The sequence below is a fragment of the Osmerus eperlanus genome, chromosome 14, assembly GCF_963692335.1.
Source record: "Osmerus eperlanus chromosome 14, fOsmEpe2.1, whole genome shotgun sequence".
In the NCBI taxonomy this organism is placed as follows: domain Eukaryota; kingdom Metazoa; phylum Chordata; class Actinopteri; order Osmeriformes; family Osmeridae; genus Osmerus; species Osmerus eperlanus.
This window is the reverse complement of record NC_085031.1, coordinates 13,661,600-13,689,598: the sequence shown is the minus strand read 5'-3', so window position 1 is coordinate 13,689,598 and position 27,999 is coordinate 13,661,600. Positions and strand designations below refer to the sequence as shown.

At 42.8% G+C, this 27,999-nt stretch overlaps 2 protein-coding genes and 1 long non-coding RNA gene across 4 annotated transcripts; 2 read left to right on the top strand and 1 right to left on the bottom strand.

Moving 5' to 3' along the window:
• Positions 1-14: 14 nt before the first annotated feature.
• Positions 15-11,282, bottom strand: gatb (glutamyl-tRNA(Gln) amidotransferase, subunit B). Its single transcript, XM_062477815.1, has 13 exons — positions 11,083-11,282; positions 10,636-10,789; positions 10,189-10,302; positions 7,034-7,232; positions 6,370-6,492; positions 5,740-5,853; positions 4,747-4,831; positions 4,120-4,164; positions 3,412-3,604; positions 2,938-3,071; positions 1,312-1,390; positions 798-932; positions 15-560 (listed from the first exon to the last, which is right to left on the bottom strand). Exons 1-13 carry the CDS (start codon positions 11,247-11,249, stop codon positions 435-437), a joined length of 1,668 nt encoding a protein of 555 aa, XP_062333799.1. The 5' UTR covers positions 11,250-11,282; the 3' UTR covers positions 15-434.
• LOC134033601 (uncharacterized) lies at positions 10,697-26,933 on the top strand. 2 transcript variants are annotated; one of them, XR_009932145.1, is made up of 3 exons: positions 10,697-11,664; positions 15,641-15,731; positions 26,716-26,933. It is a non-coding gene; the product is annotated as an uncharacterized LOC134033601 (long non-coding RNA). The 2 variants fall into 2 exon arrangements; XR_009932146.1 differs by lacking the exon at positions 26,716-26,933 and adding an exon at positions 23,145-23,241.
• On the top strand, positions 11,612-12,685 carry dctpp1 (dCTP pyrophosphatase 1). Its single transcript, XM_062477822.1, has one exon. It carries the CDS (start codon positions 11,732-11,734, stop codon positions 12,266-12,268), a length of 537 nt encoding a protein of 178 aa, XP_062333806.1. The 5' UTR covers positions 11,612-11,731; the 3' UTR covers positions 12,269-12,685.
• Positions 26,934-27,999: the final 1,066 nt, after the last annotated feature.

The following is a 27,999-nucleotide window of genomic DNA, read 5'->3' as shown; positions in this document are numbered from 1 at the left end:
AATATAGTATCTACTTCAGCTGTTACATATCCTCTAATATGTTGACACTTTTTTACCACAAGAGGGGGCTCATCACTTGCTCTCAAGCCACAGTAGTCTAATAGATACACATACGATGTATGTGTTATTTGGGATGTAAATCTAATAGATTTATCAAGGTTTGGAAGGGTTATCTTTTGTAAACATGGAAATAACAACCCAAACATATGTCTTGGAGAGGCCACAAACAGACAGTTCTGGTAAAGGCTTGACAGAACGATCCCTGACCCTGAAGATGGACGCCATTCAGCCTTCTACAGTATCTTCACAAAACATCTTTGCCTTTATTGCATCTTCGAATCGATTATAAAACGTACGTGTGACTCTTCCAAGTCCAGTCTAAACTTCTTGTAAATGTTTATTGTCGAGTCAGGCGACAGCCTAAGGCCCTCTCCTCAGGAGGTCATCTCCTCCAGAATGGCGCGGACGACGACAGGGTCGGCCCTCCCTTTGGTCTCCTTCTGAACCAGACCTATCAGCTTGTTCAGGACATTCTTGTTCCCCGCCCTTATGGCTTGCACCTACAAAGAAGAAGCACGGCATTACAGTTTCTGGTATTTAAAAACAAACTATTATAATGGTTAGTAAGGGTGGGGGGAAATCGATTCACATTTGAATTGATTCAGTCTTCTAGCGATTCAGATCGATTCACACCAGGAATCGAATCGAATCATGAGGTACCAAAAGATTCCCACCCCTAATGGTTAGGGATTTTCCATGGTCCTCAAAATGACACATTGTGCCCAGAAAGGTCTCACCCGTTCAGGATGCGAGTCCACTATCCTCTGGCAGATGTTGTGGATTGCTGTTGTGTTACTGACCAGCCCCAGGTCCTGCTCCTGGACGATCTGTTGGGCAGTCTTACCAGGTTTTGCCCACAGCTCCTGGAACACCTGGCACAGTGAACATGCAGGATTGTTTTTCTTTGTAAACATACTAATAAAGAAAATGTGTGCTACCATCTGAGATTTTCTTTCGAAGTTTACCAATTCAAATGACCTTTTGTATAACAACAGTAGTTGTTACAACAGGGCTCAAATGCAAATGTTTGGGAATCCATACATGCAGGATATGAAAATAACATATACATATGCATTACAACAAAAATGTGTTTAAAATTTACTTCATTAAATACACATAATATAACAAACAACATATGACTTTGACAAGAAGGTATGGAGCAGAGACTTGTACCAAGTAGCCTTAAGGTAAGGTAAATGTAATCAATAGTAGATTTGAATTTCAGGTCTTCATGAGGACACACTCACTCACCTGTCTGGCAATGGAGGAGGATATTTGACCTGACTCTAGGAGGTTCAGGAGATCTGCCAGGACATGAGGAGAGACTGGACTGCAAGAGGGAAAGAACGTGTAGCTCATTGAGGGGTTTTATTTGTCTTCTCTAGTGAGACAGAGAGCTAGTGAGATGGAGAAATAATGAGTGGATGCAGTGAACAATCTTTGTGTAAATTGTTCATTTTCTTCATGTTGTGCTAGTGCCTTGTAAGTGTATCTGTCTGTGTAGTAGAGAGTGAGTGTGTGTGTGTCTGTCTCGTCCAATAAACTGTTCATTTTCTTTATGTTATGTATGTGCCAAGGGAGTACATTTGTGTTTGTGGGAATGAGTGACAGTGAGTGTGTGTGTGTGGCAGTGAGTGGGTAAGAGACAGTGTGTGTGTGTGGCATTGAGTGGGTAAGTGACAGTGTGTGTGTGTGTGTGTGTGTGTGGCATTGAGTGGGTAAGTGACAGTGTGTGTGTGTGTGTGTGTGTGTGTGGCATTGAGTGGGTAAGTGACAGTGTGTGTGTGTGTGTGTGTGTGTGTGGCATTGAGTGGGTAAGTGACAGTGTGTGTGTGTGTGTGTGTGTGTGGCATTGAGTGGGTAAGTGACAGTGTGTGTGTGTGTGTGTGTGTGTGGCATTGAGTGGGTAAGTGACAGTGTGTGTGTGTGTGTGTGGCATTGAGTGGGTAAGTGACAGTGTGTGTGTGTGTGTGTGTGTGTGGCCCCGGGGCTGAGGGACATGCCTGATGATTACAGGCATGTTGATGTCACTGCCCTGTAGCACAGAGCGATAGGGCTAAAAAGGCTCTCATTATGTGGAGAGTCACTCTAGGTTCGATGGCTAGACATCGGGAGCTGCGCTACACAGGTCTGACTGGAACTTAATGACATCTCCTGTGTTTTATCTGTCTGTCTAGCTCTGCTTCTTCCTGTCTAGCTGTTGTCTATTACTCTCCCTATCCCTTCTCGGACATTGTCATTCCCAACTTCTCTGTATCCCTTTTCTCCTTTTACCCAACATAGGTGTACAGGACCGTATAAATCTAGCGTTAATGAACCAATGACAAATGACTTCCTCTGACATCATCACCAAAGTGTAAGATAAAGAAAGTAAACTAATTCCCCAAAGCTCTTCATAGCATATGACTCAGATGTGCTCTACTTCCATCACTCCTTGAGTCTGTACCCTCTATTCATTGGCCAGTGGAATAAAGGATGCACAATTGAAGCATTTTGTCTAATATTTGGCATTGCAACGTGTCTTAATATGTTTGGAGATAGCAAAACATGCTGGACAATGCCACCCAAAAATGAGGTTTGTCGCATGTGAGCCTCTGTTGCTGGTCTAGACAAGATAGCAGCCAGGTCTTAGCTAGATAGGATCTCTTTGGCCTTTGAGGGATGAGGATGTGGAGAGGAAGAGGAAGGGAATGAGGAAAGGAAATCTAAGTCTGTCAGAGAGAGGTTTGAGGGAGTACGAGGTGTAGGAGAAACAAAGGATCAAGGAGACGAGAAAAGGGAAGAGGAGGGAGGAATGAATGAATATATGGATGAGAAAAAGTGACAGTTCAGTGGAAAGAGAATGTGTGTGTGTGTTTGTGTGTGTTTGTGTATCACCTCTGGCTCACGCTCATCCCCTGCTGATGCAGTAGGCCAAGCAGCTCGTTCGTCACCCAACCAATCACCTTCCTTGGCTCTGCCTTCGTCTCCCCGACAGCGGCCTCAAAGTACTCCACGAGCCCATCCTCATTCTACAAATGTAAAGAAACACTATCAATTACATTTTTTTACGTTTTCCCTGGATGTCTTCCACCAATCACCTTGGACGACTAAATCTGAGGATAAGGAACTGCCTTTATCACATATTGAAACGAAAAAGAAATCAAAATTAAATGGGAAGAATCCTGGAAATGTGATTGCTCAAATTCTAAGCAATTCAACACGCTGATCATCCAGGCACACCTACAGTCAGCTGCTCCTTGCTGGACACGGGGATCTCGTGACAAAGGTCAAAGTTGCTCCTTTAACACGGATGACTCTGTGAAAGGCCATGTATTCTACGTAGTAGGAGAGTGGGGCTGGAGGACTCACCACCAGGGTGAAGCTGTGTTCAGGGAGGATGCTGTAGGTCTCCACCAGTCGGAGTCTCCTGACGCTGGGCAGCTCTGGGAGAGTCTCCCTCATCCTCTCCACCACAACCACCTGGCTGGGGTCCAGTCCGGGGGGCGGGGGGTGGCCCTCGGAGTAGACCATGAGGGGGGGTAGGTTGGGCTCCGGCATGAACCTGGGGACATGGACACAGAGGAGGATGGAGGGGTGGGGGTGGGGGGGGGGGGGGGTGGAGGAGGAGGAGGAAGAAGGTTGAGTTCTCCAGGGAGTTGGCGATAAACATCGTGTGTGTCTGGGCATGTCTAAAAACAGAAAGCTTGCACACGGAGTGAGATTGGAGATAGCAGGGGACGGAGCTCTGGCGGGCGAAAGAGGGAGAACGTCAGGGAGATAAGCCAGAGTGTTTTGTCACCGCAAGCCTGTCCGAGAGAGCTCCTCAGGCCGTGCGTCATACCTGGCATACCTCTAATCAGGAACACTCGCTGTCACACCACCACCGTTAAGTGGCATATGAGCGCCTAGCGTGATCTGTGGTTATCTGTTACACGAGCCTCCTTGACAAAAACTCCCGCGAGCCCACTTTGCTCTCCTCAGTCTTTGTCTCTCTTCCTCTCGTCCATCTACATGTAGTGATTGTATCTCCCGCAGCCTCGGCTGGGTCGTGAAGCAGACTGACACGCGTCGACTCACCTGTAGTCCTGGAGGCCCTCCTTGTCTCTCATTGGAACGGTGTGACTGCGTGACACAAGATTACAAACACAATCATACACATTTTAAGGCATCTAGAAATACCAAGCTGGCCTAAATATTCAATTTGTTGGTTCCATTTTTGGGGGGGGTAGAGATTTACAACAAATAGGCTCAGAGAGAAATAGACAGAGATACAGAGAGAGAGAGAGAGAGAGAGAGAAGGAAATAGACAGAAAGACAGACAGAGAATGAGAGTTCAAGCCCCAGCTGTGTGTGTGAAGAGCCTCATTTCATGGATCCGTGCTCCTCTGTGAGTGGTCGTCCTCGACGCCAGACAATCGACTGTCTGGGTCCAAATGATCATATTTATCATCGTTACCCCGGGATATCTCAAACAGAGGTGCAGACAGAGTGGCTTTCTATCAAAATATCCACAAACTATACAAATGCGACAGGATATCCACACTTAGGGAGCATGACTACCAAGTCTAGACTTCTTGTATGTTGCAGGTCTCACATGCTATTATCTGGGTAGCTGACTGACAGATGTCTAGTCTCTACAGTCAGTTTATTTTTGGCATCAAGTGCCAAAAAGGCCAATGTTTCTTTTTTTTTTTTACTTCTTACCCAGATTTGGAATCAAAGGCCCGTGTCTCGTTCTGCACAGTTCCACCGCTCCTGAGAACCCCCATCTGTCTCTGGATCTCGTAGTCTGATGTTCAGAACCAATGAGAACACACACACTAATTTAATTTGCACAATCATCACATACAAGGGCACACGTGTAACCAACAACCATTTAGTGCAAACACACACCTGTGCATGCAACACACACAAACACGGAGAGCAGCAACCAGCCAACTGGCATCCTGTTGGAGCCTCCTAACATCTGCTGTGGCACACAACCGTGCCTGAAGACTCTGCCGGCTGCTACATTAGCACTCAAACAACTAATGACAAATGACTACTTTGACTTTTAGAAGTTCCTGCAGCTGGGAGATAAAACGCTGCAAAACTTCATAAATGATGCAAACGTAAAGTGTCAACTCAGGTCTTAATATGTTCACGGCAAATTTTGGGTGGCAGTGAATCTATGTGTCTTGACAAACTTCTGTACAAAAGCAATTTCCCTTTAGTTAATTCCATCACAAAGTCAAATATTCCTGAGTTTATGTGGAGAAAAAAAACTCATGTATCTCACAAGTCTTTCTGTTTGGGATTTAAGACAGAAAAAATATCCCTATGGTTCTGGTGTAAAACCGTTATGGTTGACTTATGTTGTAGAGACTTAGAGAACATTCAAACAGGCACATTACTCCTCGTGTGTGTGTATAGTATGTGTGCATGTGTGTCTTATCTTTGACTCTGGGTTTGACACATGCATGTTGGCCATCAGTCAGGATTTCAGCCAAGTGTGACCATTTTAGAGCAAAACTGTGTGGGTAATGAAGCAGAAACAACTTTAAAGTCTGTTGGCTGTGTGTAAATGTCTGTATGCCTAGTGTACGTATATGTATGTGTGTACTGTGGGCGTTCACAAGGACACGTTTCTGCTGGACGTCGGAGTGTGTGTTAGGGTGTAATCTTATGGCATTAAGAATGTAATGTTGCTGCCCTCACCGATGGCCCTTGCCAGGAAGCGGGCACTGTTGATGTTCTTCACCTCCGTTCTAACGCCAAGAGGTTGCCCAGGCCTGTGCACTGACACGTTGGCGTCCACTCTCAGTTGGCCCTCTTTAGGAACACCGGGGAGAACTGGGTTAAGAAGAGTCTACACGGAAGAGAAGCTCCCATTTCGCATTCTTCTTTATTGCACTGACCGACGAATAGAGTGCAGACTGAGGGAGCCATGGAAGTAAAGCACATCTCTGAGTTGTAATATAGAGCTCTGGGAAATGTTGTTCCTCTTTAAATTATATGTGTATATGTGTGCTATTTAAGACTGCAATGTGGAGTCTGCATGAATCTCTCCAACAAACAAAGCTCTGACCATTTTCCATGTGTGTGCGCTTGTGTGAACTGATGTCTCTTGTGTTGTTGTGCGAAGGGGAAGTGTGTGTTTGTGTGACTGTGTGTGTGTTTGTGCAAATGTGTGTGTCCGTGAGAATGTGTGTGTGTTTGTGCAAATGTGTGTATTCGTGTGAATGTGTGTGTGCATGTGAAGTGTGTGCGTGTGCATGTGTAGTGTGTGTGTGTGTGTGTGTGTACATGTGAAGTGTGTGCGTGCACATGAAGTGTGCGTGTCCCTACCGGCCATGTTGCCCTGGCAGGTCCCCAGAGCCTGCAGAATGAGCTGCAGTTCCCTGACAGCTGCAGCTGCCTCCTCTCCACATCTCATGTCTGGTTCCATGACCAGCTCCATCAGCCCTACTCCTGGTGGGGAAACACACACACACACACCGTCACAAAAACACACACTCTCTCCCCTTCTCCCTCTCTCTTTTTTACCCCTTTTTCTCTTTCCACGTCGGTCTCTCTTTTCCCTTCTCTTTAAATGTCTCTCTTTCCATTTCTCTCCCCTCTAACCCCTTGTCTCTGAGGAATTATCGAATTAGGAGTTTCACATTTCGGCCATCTATGCATGTCATTTTAGAGATGTTTTTAGCTAGCTGGGGCCCAGCCTAAAGTTTGCTCATGTATCTAACTACACACTGCAGTTAGTAAGATATGAATCCCATATGCACAAGAAACAGAAAGCCACAGGTCACATGATTAGAAGAGCTTTGTTATTTGTTTCCCCCAAGGCGCTGCGGTCATATGGAATGTTGAAAGTACTGTGCATTTGAATAAAGTGTCATTTTCATCTACGTTAGTTCCTTTGGATCGTCCCATTGGTTTCACTGAACTGGGAAGGGTAAACTAAATCAGTTTCGACAGACCATGATGATGGAAGATGGAAGACGTTGTGAGCTACCTGCTCTATTGAGGTCTATAAGGGTCTGGTTCCTGTAGTTGTCGTGTAAACTCTTGCCGCTGTCCTGCTCCAGCTGGACCTGTTTGATCCTCACACTCTTGGTGACCACCTGGCTCTTCTTGCGGCCCCCCAGGTGACTGTAGGTGAGTGTGCCATCCACTGCGACGGGCAACCTCTGCTGGGTGATCTGGTAACCTGCCTGGGAGGAGCAACGGGTCAGCTGGAGTTGGCTTGGTGACTTGATTTGAGGCCCCGATAATCAGTTTATTATCCACAAATGTCCAACTGATGTTGGTCAAACTCTCCAGTACTGCCAAACTACTGGAGTTTATTAAAAGTGCTTTTTCTTTTTTTAAAGCAAAGTTGGTCAGAAACATAGTGTAAGATCCACATGCATTAAAGATGAGGCACTGAGAATCAGTTTCTCTCAGGGTACACAGGTCATCTCATCATCATTCAGCTGAGATATTATTGTTTCGCCATTTTCTAGTCCATACGTTCATAAGCAGATAAATATTTTATCCGTTTCTCTATTTGGAAGGAACATGCATGAGCCACACCAAGTGGAATACCACTTCACTCTGTTGCCATGGTAACCTCAGTTTAAGAATCTAAACATTCATCATACATATTGCTATTCCAGAAAGAGAGAGAATTTTTAAAAGGCAATTAGCCATTGCCATCGGTGTATTGTGCCAGTTCAACAAATCAATCACTGGCACACAAAGCAAACATAATTGACCATGGGGGAAAAGGTTTATCACATAGCCCAAACCTCTGGTTTCTCCCTGCAAATCTTTCATTCAGTTCTGTCACTGTCAATGCAAATGTGCTTGATTAGCATAAGGAAGTGTGGCGAGCATATGCATGCCATCCGTTATGGATAGAATTCCTCAAATTGATGCTAATTTCCATAATTCTCACATCATCTTGCAAAGAGACATGTGTTGATGACTCTATAAAAGGGGGGGGGGCTTCTCCTGATAGGCTGTGTAAAATGACTCCACCCATTATCTCTCTGAACATATTTTGGGTGAAATCATACGTTCACAAGCTATCTGCAATCTGTAACTCTCCCAGTGTGGGAAGGTTGTGACTCTCAGAGCCCATCAATGTGTAGACAGAACTGATTCAACCATCAGACAACAGTATCTCTGATTCTCTCACTGGAAACATTAATAAGAGGATGGGGATTATATTTCCAAGCCATGTCTAAACTATTTGTCACCTAAATGCAAAAGTTAATTATGTGCCACTTTTGGTTGATTTCTGCTGCTGGTGTATGTTATTAAAATAAAACACCCTTAAAACATGACATTACACGAGCCTTCCATTTCAAATCCAACAAGAAATGTTGGTCAGGCAGGCACATTAATCTTTTAATAAGTAACTGTGAGTTCGCTAAATTAAATCAAAGATTCATGGAACATATCAATAATGTACAACCTCATTTTAGAGTATCTGTGTTTTAATAAATGCATGTAGGTTTATTTCTAGACCCTTATACGACTTTATTATCCATGAAGTTTAAGGATTTAAATGGAAAATGTGAATAGGACCATTCACATGCTCTTGTTGCTCCATGCTGCTCTCGTTCAAGCACATTGTTAAAGAACATTTTGCGCAAGGACCAAATATCACCACAATCAGGGTCGGACTGGCCGTCAGGAGATTCGGTAGTTTTCCCGAACGTCCGGTCAAACGGCCGCGGCATAATGCCCAAAAAAATAATATATAATAATAATACACGGTTGTGGGCCGGTCTGCGTTTCAAAGTCCCGGGCCAATTTTCAGTCCCAGTCCAGACCTGACCACAATGCTGGCACAATCTCCCTTCCCACCTCAAATGAACTAACATCACATATAGTAAATCCTTCCAATATCACTTTTGGGGTTGCAGACAGTATATATCCGACACAGCAGCAAAAACAGAGACAACAAAACCAAATCTCTGACAACTGTTGGCAGCATTAGAGACAAAAAATTTACTCTAAGCTGACATTATCGTTGAGGCTGTAGCCCACTCAAGAGAAAATGCAAAGGCGAGATGACGCAATCCCCAGTAAGAATATCAACTTTGGACAAATACTATGCAGAGCTGAGAGTCAGCAACGCTTCCAGCTGGGAACCCGCTCGGATACCTTCCTCAGAAATGGAAATAATCTGTTTATGCAGAATTATGCATCTGTTGCTTCCTGATAACATTATTACCACTTAATCTGTGAAATTAGACATGCCATATTCTTGTAGTACTAATGTGATTGCTGCTTTACTCACAACTAAGTTTTTATTTCAAAGCAACTGGAATGATTAGGGCATGTAAGTCGTCACCTTTAGATTTTACTTCATTATAAAAAGTATAAAGAGACAAAGCTTATTGAAAGTGAATGAAAGTGAACATTGTTCAACTACAGCATATGGTCACTATAGAAATCTCACCAATCAACCATTCTGTAGCAAACTTCATAATTAAGAAGCTGTGGTAGCCAACTGCATGTGACCGTTTTATTTCACGTGAACATTTTAACTGATGCTTTTTAAAGCTTTACTGCATGTTTTACTAACCAGTGGACGATAAAAAAAAACAAATCCCTTCATAATTTACCCGTTTATTAGATTGTTAAAGTTTACAATTTCAACAAATGTGGATCAAAAGATGCCTTTTCAAAAAAAATCTAATAACATTTCCGGGGTGAAAGGACGGTGTTTGCTGCTCTGAGTATGTCTCTGACATTTCGTATTTGTGCCATGGCCTAAATGTCAGTTGTAATGGTTGTAAAATTACCCATGAGCACCAGGGATAGTGAAGGTGAACTGAGGTGAACGTCACCTGGCAACGCTCGTCATGACCGTAAACAGCTGCCAGGAGCACAAGCTGTCATTTATCTGAATCAGTGGCACTAGGTGTTTCTGCCGCTTCAGTAATACTTGTCATTATTCAATTAAAGCATAGGGACAGTGGAAACTGAAATTCAATGTAAAGGTTACGCTAATGAGAGGGCTTATTGTTTGACAAATGATTACAAAATACAACCGACACAGCACCCAGCCCAGAGCCTTTGCCACAGTCCCTATTCTTGTATATAGTCAGACAAGATTAAGGATGGTGGACGTTCATCTGAAAAACAATTTACTGAGAAACACTCATGACTCACTGGAAGGTCAGCGTAGAAATAATGTTTCCTGTCGAAGAGGGACTTCTTGTTTATGGAGCAGTTGAGGGCCAGGCCTGTCATGACTGCCGCTTCCACACATCGTCTGTTGAGCACCTGAGGAAAAAAAGTATTGGTTTGTAAACGTAGAATATTACTCAATAATGAATGACAGAAATAAAAGGAAATTCCAACTCTGTCACGTAATTCTCAAACTGCATGAGCATTATCATTATTATTAGAATAATAAAAAATGGTGAGAAAAGTGAACTGATGAAGACCAAATGCAATGGAATGTTTCATGAAAACGAAACAAGAAATATATAAATAAAATAGAGAAAATATGCATGTTACGTGTGTGAGTGTAACTAAGGTCATTAAATTGCATATTGGGCTCTTAAAGTACGTTTTATGTACAGAACAGTGTTGATGTAGTCGGTCTCGACTCACAGGTAAGGTGCCAGGTAAGGATGCGTCAAAGAAGGATACCAGGGAGTTTGGTGGAGAACAGAACTTAACTTGAGAACCAGAGAAGAGTTTGGTGTTGGAGTGTATCTGAGCGTGAATCTCCAAACCTACCACTCCAACCAGATTCTCAGGAGCACTACAAATATAAACAGGAAAACATTGGTTTGTGTAAACAGGGAAAAGGGAGGAATCTGAATGGATCAGATCCCCCACAGTCGACCTTTTGACGTATGATCATGCAACCTTCCAAAAGAACATCGTCCGTTTACAGAATCATGGCTATAGCGGAATCTAGGTGGGTGTGCCGGTGTGGGAATGTGAGACTGTGGCACATGCAGTCTCCGCGCAACAAGCACATGCACGCGCGCAAGTGCTCACACACGCGTATGCTATGTTATGCTAACGTTTTAGCAGTCAACAGCATCCTACCTTTTTCTTTTGAGTTGTGTTTGACTTTGGTATCGAATGACAGATGTGGCTATTTGCCTGACAACACACCTCTGACTACGATAAACGATCATTTTTGTAAAAACCTTTGCTAGTTGTTTTGATATAATATATAGTGGGGCACTCGATCCTGCAGAGGACGCAGCCATGTTGCTCAGTAACAAAGTGGACTGAGTCGACTGTAGTCATTACAAATCATTCAAGGTGGAAGAGATGTTAATAAGGACTCCACAAACCACAATTCAAAGCGTCTCCTACTTTAAATTTCCGGAGACGTTTATCTACGACATTTCCGACTGAAATGGCCTTGCTGACATGGATATGGATTTTATCGTAAAACAAACAGACAGGCTGTAAAGGATGGAGGATAAAATATTGTTTAGATTGAGCGTATATGTATACATTTTTAAAGGTATTTAGATTTACTTTAAGGCCTATGACTGATTCACACTCCGGAGCATAAGGTGGCGGTAATGCACCAACAAGCTTGATGCCAACCACAGTAATACAAGAAAAAGACTAAACATCCTTGCTTGTGGCGGGAGTTTCTCACATGGTAGGCAGGTGAGGTTTTATAGCTAAAGTGATATTTCATTGGGGCTCGGCTTTCGTGAAAATATAGTAAAACGCGATGGCAATGAATGGTGGTGATGTGCAAGGGTTGAAAGGCGACATGCCCGTCTCATCAAACTTAACAAATGGCACTTCTAAGAAGTTGCACTCATTGTCAACTTGTACAAATGGGGATGTTGACTCGAAACAGACTGAGATGGGCACAGCAGCACCAGCGAGGTTTTCCTTCAGTTCCGAGCCCACAATCGAAGATGTTCGGCGGATGCAAGCGGAGTTTACAGACGAGCGAGACTGGAATCAGTTTCACAAGCCCCGCAACCTTCTGCTCGCCATGGTCGGAGAGGTGGGTGAAGTCTCCGAGCTATTCCAGTGGCGTGGAGAGGTGGACGAGGGACTGCCCAACTGGACCCATGCCGAGCGGGAGAACCTCGCACAAGAACTCAGTGACGTTTTCATTTACCTTGTGGAGCTTGCAGAGAAATGCCACGTGGATTTACCCCAAGCGGTACTCCGTAAAATGGCCCTAAACCGGCTGAAGTACCCGGCCAGCAAGGTGCACGGTTCAGCAAAGAAGTACACCGAATATAAAGACTGAGCATGTTTTACCTGCTTTTGCCATACTATTACGCTCAACGTAGTTCACTTTAAAGTTGGAGAATGTTATCACGTTTTGGTTCTTCATAGGCTCTTTACAGTAGGCTACTTGGTGTATTGTAGGCTAAGAAAGCCCTGCCCTTTATTTTTAAATTGTGTTTTAAAGTTGTTGGTAACTTAAGATGTTTATGGGTCATGTAGCATATTTTATGCAAGTTTGTTTTTCACTTTAGGTTGCTACATCCCGAAGTCAGTTATAGCTAAAGTTACCTTAATCATTGAGTTGACAATTCACTGGAATGTAATCAATTATTGCCACATTTTCAATGCGCAGGCATTAGGCAAGCATTGGTCAAGTAATCCTGTTTTGACTGCATCTTTTGATTTCTGCCATTGAAAGTAAAAATGCCTCAAATCAGTGTCATTTGTATTTATCAATTTAAGTATCTTATCCAAGACAAGGGCTTCTAAATTCATACTTCAATTCAACTGTTAAGTTACATTTGTCCTTTGTTGAACGATACAGCCTAAAGGTAAAGCCTAATTTTTAAAGGTTAATTACATATTTCAGGTTGCAAGTTTGGGGGGGGGGGGGGGGGGAATTGTAAGAAGTAAAAGATAAGCTCACCAATTATGATTGCTTTGGCAATCACAATATAGATACTGCAATGGACCTATAGTCCGATAATCTTGATCCCTCGCTTCCGTCACTCCTCTTGTCTCCTTGCAGATATTTAGTGAGTGATCCAGGTCGAGGAAGGGAGGAACAGGAGAGTTGACAGGTTTTGTATATTTTCAATCACACAAACAATACACAGAATAAATCATCGTTTTCTATTGTAGGCTACACTTACTAGGTCTGAATGCTTTCCAAATGCTCTTTGTTAGAGGGAGAGAATACAAGACCAAAAACTCAGTAAGAACATGATTCCATGCCTTGGCTGTTTTTGTTATGGGTCATCCAGTTTTACAAAATATCTCTTAGTCATCTGCAAACCTGTAGCACATTCCGTTGGTCATGTCCCAAGTTGCGATGGGACAGGCCTGCCATGACATCCTCAGTCCTCATGCATCTCTCTGGTGAATGATACGTTTCGTAATTCCTGCTGTCACATTCTTTGTAACTCAGTGGCTGCTCTGCCTTATTTGAGGTACCATTTTAGTCTTGTAAGAGCGAAGACGGGCCCGCCTGTGTGCAAGTTTAGTGAGGTGAATCTGAATGTCTCTCTTCCCTTACATTCTTAAATAGTGACTTATTTAGTGCTCCGTTCTTAGCGGCTCAGCTATCTTTTTTTCTTTTTATTATGTTCCCCCAATCCCATAGCATTGTCTAAGTGAGTGATCATGGATTGAAAATGAAGATCTACTTTTGCTTGAGGCTGTGTCTCACTTCGGTTGAGCAACTGAATTAAATGAGGGCATGCTTTTCTGTTCTGTAGCTTTTAAATCAGGATTTAAGGGTTCCTCATTTCATCTAGTGTCTGTGGATTTGTGTTGTTGAGCACAAAAGTATCTCTCCCTCTCAGCCAACATATGTAGGCTACTTGATTTAAAATAATATTCTTCCCAACTGCACTTCAAGTGAAAGCCAACTATTTAAAATGCGACTTCTGCTCAATCATGTTCAGTCGATGCTTTAACCAGCACTAGATTTGCGTGCTTACACAGCCGCAGGGATGGGAGTGAAGCTGCGTTGTAGTGAGTTCGACTGAGACTCTTCCCGTGTGTAAAAATCATCCTGTTTTTTCCCCTGTAACAAAAGCTCTAAAACGTTTTCAAATGTAACAAATATATGGAATGCAAATGTGACTCATTCAGTAGATTGATTGATTCAGTGCATGAATAGGTTAGTAGATGGATTGATTTAGTAGATGGACAGAGACCGAAAAATAGATTTTGTAGTTGGAAAGAACAAGGCACTTTTGTCAATTCAAACCGCGATACTGTTGTGAATAATTGAATAGCCTACTTTTTGTGTGAATCTCCGCACACATATAGTAGACCCACAATCTACCAAACAAACACTGCCATTTCCAATTCACAAGTTATTGGACTTATTTTTATGTTCTGTAGCACTTGGAGTTTGATGGCAAAAAAAAACAAGTTCTCTGTCATTGGACTGTTGGTGTGAACTATATTTCTCTCACACATACACTCCTTGTACGTATTTTGTGGGAGACAGTGGGATCTGTCAGATGTCTCTGTCTATGCCCACCAGGGAGGAAGCACATCACACAGACTCTCACTCTGAGTGATTTCTCATGCCACTCACCATGTAATGACCAGACAGCGATTTCTCCCCCCCTCCGGTTTGTTAGATGCTGGCAGAGAACCACGCCTGCTTGAGCATGGCACCTTCTTCAGCACCTTCTTTTGATTTGTCTCTAAGTTCCCATGTCAAAGCATGACATTTTCTGTCTCATCCAAGGGAGACATTTTGTCAAAAGCAAACCAGACATTTCAACCCGTTTGGCACAATCATTTAATGTCTTTAGAAATTATGCATTCTACTGAAAAGACTGTGGTCTTGGATTTGTTGAATTGTGAATCCAAGGATGAATTGAAAGCGGTGTTGACTTGTAAGAACTGTTGTCACTGTGGATTGTAAACACTATCACTACTGTGTCAAAGAAGCTTGTAGGACATTCTAAATATTGTGTGAAAGAACCCAATAATGGAAATAATGTGCTATTTAAGAGTTAGAACTGCTAGGATAAAAGGTTTCACAGTGGTTCCAAAGTGTGGAGGTTGTGGGGGAAATGCAGGCATGTCATCAGACATCAGACAACATGAAGTCAGGTGCCTACGCTTGTCATCAGGGTCTACTTGACATGCTTTCTCAGTGAGATGTGCCTATGAGAGACATCAACGTCGCTCGAGGGGAATAAAGACTGTAACACACACATTTCATCAGACCCACACTGCATCTGAAATCTGTTCATGTTCTCGAGATCTTCATGAATCTTTTAGATCCATCAGAAGTGATTTTTTTTGTGTATATCACGATTGCAAACCATAGGATGCTGAGGTTAGAGGTCTGAGGTCATCGATTTTCAGGAAACCTGAGGTGCTATTAGTAGTTGTGCTAACATGCATATTTTCCCCTCTTTTCCCAGTAGCCAGCATTGTGTGTATAGTTTTTTTCTTTTTTTTTTACTTCAAAGGAGTGCTCTAAGCTAGGGTGTTCCAAATTCATACTTAATGTTTTTCTCTCAGAATGCTGTTTTTTTTATTCAGAGAATTGTATTTTATTCAGTGTATACCAGCCCTACCTTTCATTTGTAAACAGTGATGACTGGGAAGGCAATGACATATAAATCAAATGCACATCAAGGTTTCTGGATATTTGAAATGTGTCCTTTCTTCCTCACAGGTCTGTAGGGGGTTACATTTGGAATTCAGTCTACAGTCCTTGGTTTCCCAGTCTCAGTCATTTCTGTACTGCAGGGCCTGTGGAGTGGCAGGTAGGTAGACAGATACACGCACTCTTTAAATCTACTGCACAGTCTTATCAAAGCACTGCATTGTGGGACTAAAATTACACTAGTTTACCCCAGGCCTTTCCCTGTCCAACTGATTTCATGCTCTGACATCCCATGGGACAATGAAGTAAAAAAAATAAAAGTAGGAATGGAAATGCTAGTGTTTTTTGATTCTCCTTTTTCAAGAAAATACTTTTGTCTTGAACTTACCAGTGATTCATTTTTTACCTTAATGTAGATGAGTCAGGATCAATACATAGCTCTGTCTATGTTCTTTGTGTAGTGAATCCATGCAAAGAAGGGTCAGAGAAGCTATTTGCTTCAATGTCTCATACATGGTAGGCTGTCTATTGCAACCATTGTGGCACCATCAAAGTGTCTTTTGTACCCAAGTATGAAAGATGACAAATCCAGTTTGAATCTGAATGTGGGGAAAGTGTATAAAAGATGTCCTTGATTCATGTGAAGTTGTTGCTACGTGGGGCTGTTGCTATGGAGAAGGCTGACACTTGGAAAAAACGTAATGATTGGGTGCAAGAGCAATTCACGACCACTAGGAGAAGCTGTTTCTCTCTCCTCCTGGATCTTACTGTGAAAGTTTCTAATTGGTAATTGATCCGATTTAGAAAGTTGATTCAGGGGATATTTCTTTCATCCGTGACTCAGGTCAAAAACTGCTGGATTACTGGCCTTAGCAGAGAAAATGGAGGTGGGCTTACTTAGGAATATAAAAGAGAAAGGGTTTGCTGTGTTTCAGTTTATAAGGGGGTATATTTAGAGGTCAATTCAGTCATTCTGCTCAGACAGCTTTAATCTAAAACATCACTGAGTTATTTTCTCTCACTTTTTTGGGGTATTTTTTTGTCTTAATTTTTTCATTCTCCTCCTCGCTGACTGTTCAGTTTAGTAGGCTAGATCTGATATAAAAACCCACATGAGGCTTATATGCCATTGCTTCTCACAGAGACATTTTATGAAAATGGATCAAGCAGTTTGTGGTCTGCCATACAATAGACTTAATGTTACAGGCCATGACACACCAGAACCACTGATGATGCTATTAAAATGTGTTATGATATAGCTTATGCATATAGTTATGCTTTATAACAAAAGCAACAAAAATGGGCTTTCATCAACAAATGTGTTTACTTTATGGCTTTATGGATTCAAAGAACAAAAGCGTAAGATTAAATAATAGCTGCTTTTTTATTTATTATTTTCTCTTTTGAGGATTACAATATAATTAGAGCTAATGGCTTGATTGACCAGTTGGGAGGTCTGAGCACATCCCACCCTTGTCCTTGCTTTGCTATCATGCAGGACTGTCAATCATGTGATGGACAAACCATTGATGTTGAATGCAGCATCATAGGGGGGTCAGATGGCTGAGCGGTTAGGGAGTCGGGCTATTAATCAGAAAGTTGTTGGTAGGTTGTTGGTTCGATTCCCGGCCGTGCAAAATGATGTGTCCTTGGGCAAGGGACTGCACCCTACTTGCCTCGGGGAGAATGTCCCTGTACTTACTGTAAGTCGCTCTGGATAAGAGCGTCTGCTACATGGCTAAATGTTAAACGTAAATGCATCAGTGGGGTATTCCAGGAAGCAGGTCATGTGACATCCGGGTAAGTTAACTCCCCAGCTGAAACCCAGCGTCGTAGCAACATTGCCAGTAGGTTGCTGCAACATTATGAATCAGCTGATGGGATAACTTACCCAGTTAGGTTGCATAACCTGCTTTCTGGAATACCCCCCTGGTTTAATGCAGAATAAATTAAAATACGAGGCATTTCAGCACTTGTCCTCTCCAAGTTGGACTATTGCTACTCGCTGCTCGCTGGTCTCCCAGCATGTGCAACCCGCCCTCTTCAGAGGATTCAGAACGCAGCGGCCCGCCTGGTCTACAATCTACCCAGACGCTCCCATGTTACCCCGCTCCTCATCTCTCTCCACTGGCTACCTATCATGGCCCGTATCAGATTCAAGACCCTGGTATTGACCTTCCGAGCAGTGAACGGGACTGCACCCGTCTACATCAAGTCTCTCCTGCAGCCCTACACCCCCACCCATCACCTACGGTCTTCTTCAGACAACCGCCTGGTGGTCCCACCACTCAAGACCGCCCGGTCCCAACACAAGCTCTTCTCCTGTCTGGCCCCCCAGTGGTGGAATCAACTCCCCACTTCCATCAGAGACACTGACTGTCTCTCCACCTTCAAGAAAAGGCTCAAGACGCACTTGTTCCGGGAGTACAACGGTACTTAGGAATGGTTCGCTTGACCCGATGTTAGTTTCCTCAAGGATCACAATGACTCTTGCTTAGAGACTTGTTGCTCTTGTGGTTAGTGGTAACTGACTTAAATTTTTGTACTCGCTGTGATATATTGTTTTATTATTGTTGCTTGCTTTTTTTCCACAGGTACACTTGCACTTATAGCAGTTCATGTTGTTTAATTGTAACTTTTTCAACTACATGCTCTTATGGTTCTTCCCTTTGGCACTTATTTTGGTTGTTCACAATGTGTGCTTCATGTTTTGGCTACTCGCAATGTTTTGTGGCTATCTCGTTGTTATGATCAGTGACCTATGCACTTTGTAAAGCTCTCTCTTGGAAGTCGCTTTGGATAAAAGCGTCTGCTAAATGAATAAATGTAAATGTAAATGTAAATTTCAGGGTACACTGTAGCATTTGTCGCAACAGGGTGTTGTGTGCCTGTGTGCGTGTGGGAGGGTCTTTTCATCTCATACTCATACCTCTCTGAGTAGAATGACTTTTAATGCGCCGTCACTGCCCACGGTAAAGTTTCCCACATAACTGTTGAGAGTGTGTCAGAGTCCTCAATAAATCAGTAAGCAACAGTAACAGCAGCAGCAGCAGGCCCGTGGGCTGGTTCTCTGTGTACAAGTACTAACCCCTGGTGCACTTAGCAAAACGGACCCAGAATACAAATGAGACCTGTTTTCTTTCCCACAAGCTTTATACACACACACACACACATCTCTCCTCCCCTTATCTTCGTTCACCCAAAAAGAGGAATGGATCAGCAGCTCCTGTCTCCCTCATTGTTCTGAGCCTCACCCTCTCCCCCTCTTCCACTCCTCCATTCCCGCCCTGGCTGACTGGCTCCCTCTGTGTCTTATGCCCTCTACCTCTCCTGCTTTTCCCCTCCTCCCTTGTTCCCTTATTACATCCCCCCCAAACCCTCTCAACAATCCCCTCCCTCTCTTGTCTCTGTCCTATTTCATTCCTTCACCCTCCCCCCCTCTCCCTAGCTCTCCTCCCTCGCTCCCCGACTCCCATGTCTCACCACACCCATCTGAGTCATGCCTTAAAGAGGCCTCGTCTCCCTGGCCCAGAAACCCGGCCATCTGCTCTGGCCCAGTGTTTCCCCTTGATGGGCCATCATTCAGCCTCACCACAACTCCAACACCACCGCCACAATACACCCCTCCATGGAGCTGGCACAGTGGGGGTATGTCCTAGCTGCAACTGTTACAGTCCCTTGAATGGAGCGAAATTAGAGAATTATAGGACACGGCTCGAGTGGCACTCCTCCGTTTCTCCGGCCTGTGTTTGGGGACATTACTCTCACTGCTCCCAAATTAAGCCCTTGCCAGACATCACCAATCGATCCCCTATGTAATCCACTCCTCCGTTCCAACATTCAAGCTCATAGAATATGGATGTGGCCTGCGCTGTGGGCCCCATGTCATCCATGCATATTGCAGCAGGATCGTGGGGAGATATGGTTTAGCGGGAAAACATGACCAAACAGTTATTTGGGAATTGCATAGTCACTACAAATGTCTTGGATCGCAAGCGATTATAGCAAGCCACGGCACTGGCACTTAATGGTCGATGTTGGTGATGGAGAGTGAGAGACAGACCGAGAGAGGCAGAGAGAGAAAAGCTATAGATGATATATGATATTCTATGATTATATGTCTTCATACGCCCCTGGGTTTATGTAAGTGGAAGCATTTTCAGGGGATTGGCTCGGCATCAAAAATATAATTTATACATTTCTGAGAGCAGTGCTGCATTTGTCTCTTCGATTCAATAGAGAACCAGGGAGGCACAACTAAGCATAAACCACTAATATGCTTATCCCCCAGAAGTCTTATTTATGCAAGTGATAAGACAGAGACAAACGGATGTTTTCGATTCCTCTGCTAGTGAAGAACTGCATTATGAAACCACATCTAAAGACACACGGATTATAGAGAATAGCCCTAAACAACCACCGTATGCGTCTGTACGTTTGACCCGTTTTCCACGGATCACTGGAACACCGTTCCTCCGACTTCGTTTTTCCGCTCTCCTCCTGTCCCCGCTTTGTTCTCTGCTCAATGCAACTTGCAAGCTTCACGCAGCTTGAAGGCTGTTTTTATTAATTTGCCATCTATCCAGGACCCGCAAGCTCATTAGCTTGTTCATCTGTGAATAATTAATTTGTGATGAATGTGTTCCATATCGTTTATGCACCGAAAAGGGGGTGATATTGTCCTCCAAGTGTTCAAGTTGTCTTCTGCATTCATAACTCTTCAAAACTCTAGTGTGAGCTAGATGTAACTGAAGGAAGTTTGTCTGTAAACAAATGATTGAACACTGATTTTTCTTGTCAGTGGTAGATTACCATGGCCTGTAGAGTGACCTTCATCTGAGGGTACACCCATCCTGTTCTGACCCCTCTCTCTCTGTAGGCAACATCCACTCACTACTCCAGGTGAATGGGTGCTACAGATCACCTATGACCGGGATTTAAACAGGTAGATTCAGTTTAACCATGGCGATCCCTTTCTCTGTGAACAACAAGAATTAGCCATTTCGTCCATGTTTGGCAATCCAAGACATTGGCACTTAGTACAATGTTCAAATGATACAGGATGCCTCTTTGGCATTCAGTGTCATGCCACACCCCCTACAACACACACACACACACTTATCAGCGCTGATTGAGGTAACTGGGGGCAGAGGGTTGCCAGAACCCGAGGGGCCCATGCAGGTTTAGTGAGCATCTATAAGGGAGATAAATCCAGCTTCATTAGGACACAAATCACTGTGGATAATGGACTTGGCCCGGCCCGGCATGACCTGGCCCAGCCTCGCAGGGCCATTAACCCTCGTGCTGCCTTCGGGTCACATGACCCAAAGGTTCATAACGAACCATCGTTGTGTTTACCCAATTTTACCCAATACAAAAACAAATAAAAATAATTTTCTTTTAACCTTCGCAATGTGGGGGGTCTGAGACAGCCCAACGGTTAAAAGAAAATGCTTCACTTTGTTTTTGTATGCGGTAAAGTTGTCGCAATACGACGGTGGGTCACAATGACTGATGGGTCAGAACGACCCGAAGATAACACAAGGGTTAAGGGCCTCACCAGAAGGAGGGCAAAGGGAGGACTGGGGGGTGGGTAGGTCCAACTCCAGGCTCTCCACAATGGGAAAGAACCTCTCGGGACAGAAGCAGGGGACAAGGGTAATTACACTATACCTCCACAGATGGGCTGCAACCTCTCTTTTAATGCTCATTCTTTTTTTTCTTTCTTTCGTTCTTGTTTTTTTCATTCCCTGTGTAAGAGAGGGAGAGACGGGGAGTGAGGGGAAGAAGGGATGGAGATGTAGAGAGGAAGAAAGGGGAAAGTGTGTGTGTGTGTGTGTGTGTGTGTGTGTGTGTGTGTGTGAAGGAGAGGAGAGAGAAATCAACTGGTAGGGAACCCAAAGCGAGTGTGTTGGTGTGTTGGTCCACTCGGGAGTGCTAAGGAGCGAAGGCCTCCTATTCAGGAGATGCCACGGAGAGGCCTGTTCCCAGCGCTAGACGCGACCAGGGCCACCTTTTGTTTCACTAAGGGAGGGTCCTTTTCTTACCCGCTTTCTGAAAAGAATAAGCGCCCTCGCCTTCCTCTCATTTTCCTCTCGTTCTCCTCTCATCCCTTTCCACTTTTCATTCTTCCACCACCCATCGTCCTGGTCCTCACAATCCTGAAGGATACAGAGGTTCTAAAAGACCAGTTCTGATTAAATTGGACAAAGCACAACCCTTTTTCTTAACACAGAAAGCGTACCCAGTGAACAAAATAGGACCCCAGAGAGGAACATGTACAGAATTACCTGACAACAGTTCCAGCAAATCAATTCAAATGCTAATTTGTGTTTTTCACTGTGGTACTTATGAGTAACACAGAAAGCACATACGGAGGAAATAAAATGTAATGGTTTTGAACGGACTCAAAAGACTGCTGATTACATTTGTTTTTCAGTGCTTTGTATCTGTAGTGACATGTCTGTACAAGTGCTCTATGAACATAAAAAATTCAAGGACATCCACAACTATTTGAATAATTTAGGATTTTCAGATATTAAAGTGAAGGTTAAGCCCTTAATCAGAAAACTTTTATCAAAATGCCACTCATTTGTTCCTGTGTTCATATGTTACTTCAAGTAAGAATTAAACCTAAAAAATGTTTTTGTCAAATGTAAAAATATTAGTGGTTTTTAAAGACACAAATAACTTACTTATTTTGTTCACCAAGAAAACATTCATTAGTTTTGCCTTGCCATTATGCTTGCACTCACCAATGTTTCCCGTAAGCATAGTCTATGCTGTTCCTAACATATGTTTAAGCAGAATCAATATGTCAAATGGCCTATTAAGCTGCACTAATTGCCTGTTCTCAATGTACTATATACGTACTGTATTTGTAATAAGGTTGTCGACATGAAATTAGTCATTTTAGTTGTGTTAGCGGTAATTAACAACACAGAAATTAGTTACTCAGGGGAATGGAGGTGGCTTTAACAGTATGACTGAAGTGAAAGCTCCTAATGAGAAAACAGTTTAAAATGTGCAACGTTTTTTTTATCGTAGTTGACTGTTGATAACTGCTGAACGACTGTTTCAAACAGCGCCGTCGTTAAAAGCCTTGAAGCCGACACCTGTGCCCAAGGAGATACATTTAGATGTTACCTCGCATTATAAGTTGAAGATGTAAAACACCTCTGTGGAAGGCAGGAAGGTGGGGGTTGAAGGCGGGAGGAGGGGGTGGATGATTGTCGTGACATGATAAGAGTTTGATGTCGAGGTGTGTGACTAAGTGCTGAATGTTGTATGTATTAGTGCTGCACAGAATGTCAGTGCGTGACCAAGTAAAATTATATATATAAACTAAACTTTAAAGTTATTTACGCTTCATAGTATGTCTTAGAAACTATATATTTTTCCATTATTCTCCAGCTTACTCTCTGCTGTGACACACTGACCTCAGCTTCTGTACTAACTGTTTCTAAACTCTTCATCACCTTCTAAAGAGAGGCAAGCACAACCCTGACCCCAAGGTCAATCACTCCAAGAGATTGGATTTGTGTTCTGACTCTGTTTTGCTACATTCGTTTAGGTACCATGCCGGGCGCACACGTTTTCAAAACAGTCTGTGTTCCCCCACTGGAATTAAAAGGAAATAGTCCATGGAGGAGAGATGTGATTTGAGTTCCTGTTGGAAGATGCATGGCAGGTGTGCTGCTCATCTGTGACTTTTGGCGTGTGCTGTCGTGAAACTGTGGTCAGGAGAATATTTTTGGGATGGTGGGTTAGTCTCATGTTTGATCTTGAGTTACTTTTCCTTTGTTTTCCAGAGTTGGCTTGGAGAACCCTGACAATAATTGAAATAAAATAAAGTCTATTCTATTCTAATACTATATTGCTTTTACATTTAGTCATTTAGCAGACACTCTTATCCAGAGCGACTTACTTTTTCTTTATTTTTTCTAACTTTTTTCTTTCTCTTTACTCAGTTCAATTTGAGTACCGGAGAGCAATGACCGAATCTAGCTTTGCTGCTTGGACTGCAGGTTATAAACGTTAGTGAGAGTGTGCGGGTCTCCTTGACACGAGCATCAAAACAGAGACACAGTGACAGCCCAGGTGTGCCTCAAGCCGTCTTTGCAGTGGTGTTAAAAAGAATTAATTGGCCTAATTGTCTGGTTCTGTTTACTTTTGGCTGAACTTGTAAACTCTTATCAAGTGGTAGGCTTCCCAGACTGTATTGGAGTCAGGTGGCTGAGCGGTTAGGGAATTGGGCTAGCAATCTGAAGGTTGCTGGTTTGATTCCTGGCTGTGCTAATGATGTTGTGTCCTTGGGAAAGGCACTTCACCCTACTTGCCTCGGAGAGAATGTCCCTGTACTTACTGTAAGTCGCTCTGGATAAGAGCGTTTGCTAAATGACAAAAAAATAAAATAAAATAAATATATATTGTTAAATCTGAGGGCCCTGATCTTGTAGGGGATCAAGAACATGCAATCCTCGACTCACTTGCACACAAACGCACACACACACACACATACTCCTCCAATACAAACATACAAGTCTTTCCGTCAAGATGTCAAAAACAAAACTCGCACACTTCTCTAACACATGTACGTTCACCTAGACCATGGATGATGTGAACACACACACAGACACACCCTCTGGCCCTGGCTTGCTGACAGAGAATGTAACTGACCAGGCCAGCCTAAGAGCCATGCTCTCTGCCATATTGGGCAGCCACAGGAGTGGCACTGATCCTACCAACTCATGCAATCAAGAGGGAGAAAATACACACAAACGTACACACATGCACACTCAGGGACAAACAGATACACACACGTGCACACGGAGACACACGCACACACACACACACACACTTCATTAAGGCAGTGCTCCTTTGCTGCATCCAGGGCACTAAGAAGCAATACAAACAACCTATCAGAAATGGTTGAGGAGGAATAAACACACTTGAATTTATTCACACAGTGTAACCTATACGCAGACACACACACTAACACACAAGACACACAAATAATATTCTTGCACCAAGCTCAGGGCTTGGTTCCATGGCAACAACAGATTCTGTAGTCTTGTTTGTTTGGAAGTCGTTGGTGTAAGGAAAGAGAACTGAACATGCAGTATCTCACCAATACAGAGACAAAGGCACCCTGAAGGACTGCAACAAAAATGTTTTTCTTGTTCATTAAAAGAAAGCTGAAGTTTACTACTCACGCAGTATTCCGTGTTCCTTATACATTTACTAACATTTATGGTGCTACAGTATACTACACTGGCCATCATGGAAGCTCACAGTTTTGCTTCTAAATTCTGTCATGACTACATAGTACTACTACTATGGTAGACACCATGCATTGCATTGACATCTGTTGAATGTGGCCCAGTTTGGGGTTATATGTGTGTGTGTGTCTTTGGATATCTTCCAAAAGTACTTTGACAAGCCAGCCACACTTGTTTCTTGTGTTGGCATCATCATCTGTGATAGTACACAAGCAAACTTCTGAAGGGGAAAGACAACAGGTGATATGTTAGACTGCCAATGAGTTATCATCTTACAATAGTCTGGAACCCCTGATTTGTTTTCATAAACAAGCTGCTTTATCAAACATGACAGCAAGTCTTTGTTTTCACCAAGGCTGTCTCAGTCCAATGTCATTTTGACAAAGCAAATGTGTGTATTTGCTAAATTTGTATGTTTGTGTACAGTTTATAGAACTATTCTAACTATACTAACTTTAGTATATATAGAATAGTCCAGTTGTTGTGTATGGGGACCTTTTATCAAGCTAATTTACTGCAAAATTGTAAATGTTCAGGACTCAGATGTTGAATTGTGTGAGTAACTATAATTTTGATGTGCTTACTGATGTGGCCAGCAGACGACAAACTTCATCTGCATGCCCGTGTGTGGTCACCTCATTAGAATATAAACGTTTTTAAAGGTTGAAAAAATAATTGCAAAAAATATTTTCTAATAAATGTAAAAAAAAAAAAAAAAAAGTTTTTGAAAGTTTGAAACAATATTTTCAAAAAAGGTTTCTAAAAAAAGGTTTGCATCATTGATGAGTGCTTGATGAGGACTCTACTATACTCTACTTTACTCTATTGTACTCTGCATTACTCTGCTCTGCTATAGGCTTCTCTGTTCTCCTCCTATCCTTTCCTCCCCTTTCACTTCATGTGTTGAAGAAAAAAAACGTTTTGAAAGGTTGAAGGTTTTCGAAGAAATTACATACATATGAAATGTATTTGTATGAGCATTTCACATTTGTGGATGTGAGTTTTCAGTGGTATAAATGTGTGTGAACGTTTCATATGTGAATGTGTTTCATATGTTTTTGTGTAAGGACAGTCTGAATTATTTCCTAAATGCCCCCTCATAAGCACAATTGTGCTCATGTTTTCTCAATAGGGTTTAGATCTGAGAAATGTCCTTAATTATGAAGCAGCTCATCTCTCTCCTTCAGTACTCCCGAGTTAGCAGTTATGTCCCTTCCAACCCCCCACCCAAAAAACACAGATTTCAGACATTCTTTGAATGTCGACAGAATGCTTCTCCAAACCCATTAATTAATCTAACAAGTGCTGCGTTCACCACAGCTCGATTGCACTGCAGTGCACAGTGGGAAGAAGTGGGGCTTTGTGGTTTATTCAATAAAAAACCCTGATTGAAATACATTTTGATACTAATGACTGCCCTTAATTGGCATCTGTAAACTTAAACTGGGATCGTTAAGGGACGACGTGGCTGGCTGTCAATGCTTGCTGTGCTCTAATCGCTCTTACAGAAGAGCTCGCACCCCGGCTGGTGGGAACATCTGCATGTTTGTATTGTGTTTTTCTGCAAGTCCCATTGATATTTAATTAAGATGACGACAACACCAAATGGGAGGATTCACCCATTGTGGGTTTTCACCTACTGTTTGGCAGAAATGTCAATTGGTCATGGTGTCAGTTGACTTTGGAGTCATTTTTACCAACTCAACTCCGTCACAATGGCTTAGAAATGGGTAGACGCTCAGATGGAGTACTGTTGCAAATTTTATGCTGTAGTCATTTTTTTTTTACACTTCTGGCAGTAAAGAGGGCAGTGACACTCAAAACGTATTCTAAAACTGTATTTGTTTGTGTTCTTTGGTTTAGATTTCTACCAAACTTGCATCGACTGAAACATTGACACAACCAGAGAGTCTGATGATGACAAACTGAGGACGAGGGGAGGAAAGGAAGGAGTTTGCAATGAGAGCAGAAAGGAATAAGATGGTGTAGGGAAGCAGTGAGGGAGAGAGAGAGATGGTGTTGATGTGCTCTCCGGCTGTCACACACTCCGGCGGGCTGCTCTGTCACAGGCGGAAGCTGTGCACCCATAATTTAGCCTGATTTAAGGCTTGTGATAGAGCGCTCAGGGATAATAAGCAGTATAATTTGCAGGAAGGTGTGACCAGACTGGATAAGTGAGACAACACTTTCTGCGGCACGTCTTTCCTTTCCCCGTTCTCTGTCTACTTCCTTTTCCCCTCATCTCTCTCTCTCATCTCTCATGCCTCTTGTCATCCATGTCCATCTCCCTGCCTTCACCCTTTACAATGTTATTTACCTTAGTTAAATGGACAGATAAATAAATACAATGATCAATCACTGCTTTCAGAAACTTAGAAGTCATTTAATTACTGTTATTATATAATGAGAAACGTATCCAAGTGGTATAGATATGCCTTGGTCGTCCTCTTGTCGGGGAAGTTTCAATAACACACTTCAGTATCACTGCCCTCTTTTCTGACAGAAATTAGACGACAAAAAATCAAAAACAATCAAACATCAGCAACAGTCCTACACCTGAGTTTGGATTTTATTAAAACCAAGCTGAGCTGGTTAGACTCACTCCTCATCAGTCAGTAGAGTCTGACACCCTGAATGCTCAAAGTTCCAGGATTAGTGAAATGATTTGTGTTAATCAAGTAAAATGTGCAGAGAAAAAAAGGGTGAATCAGGATGGAAAAACCACAATGGGTGAATCCTTCAGTGTTTGTTGTCATCTGTGCCACTCTGCATAGTTACATTTTACAATAATTATTTTCCTAAATCATCCAATCGTGCCCTAAGACTATTCACATCAGATTCTTTTTAGGGTTAGTTCTGCTCGTTACCCTTGTTTCCTCATCACCTCCCCCTGTGATTTCTATCAATTCTTACTCGTTTAATGGATAGGATTCAGCAATAAACGTGTCAGCATGTTTTGCCATGTTGGAGCGATAAGGGAAGTACATTCTCCTACTTCTTTCTTACAGTGTCTATTTGAGCTAATGGCCCCCCGAATGCAAATTTGTCGTTTATTTATTTTGCCATTGCAACTGAATTATGAGGATGCCATACATAAAGAACAAAGTCTTTAGAGATCCAAACTTTCTGTACAAAAGCATGTTTGGC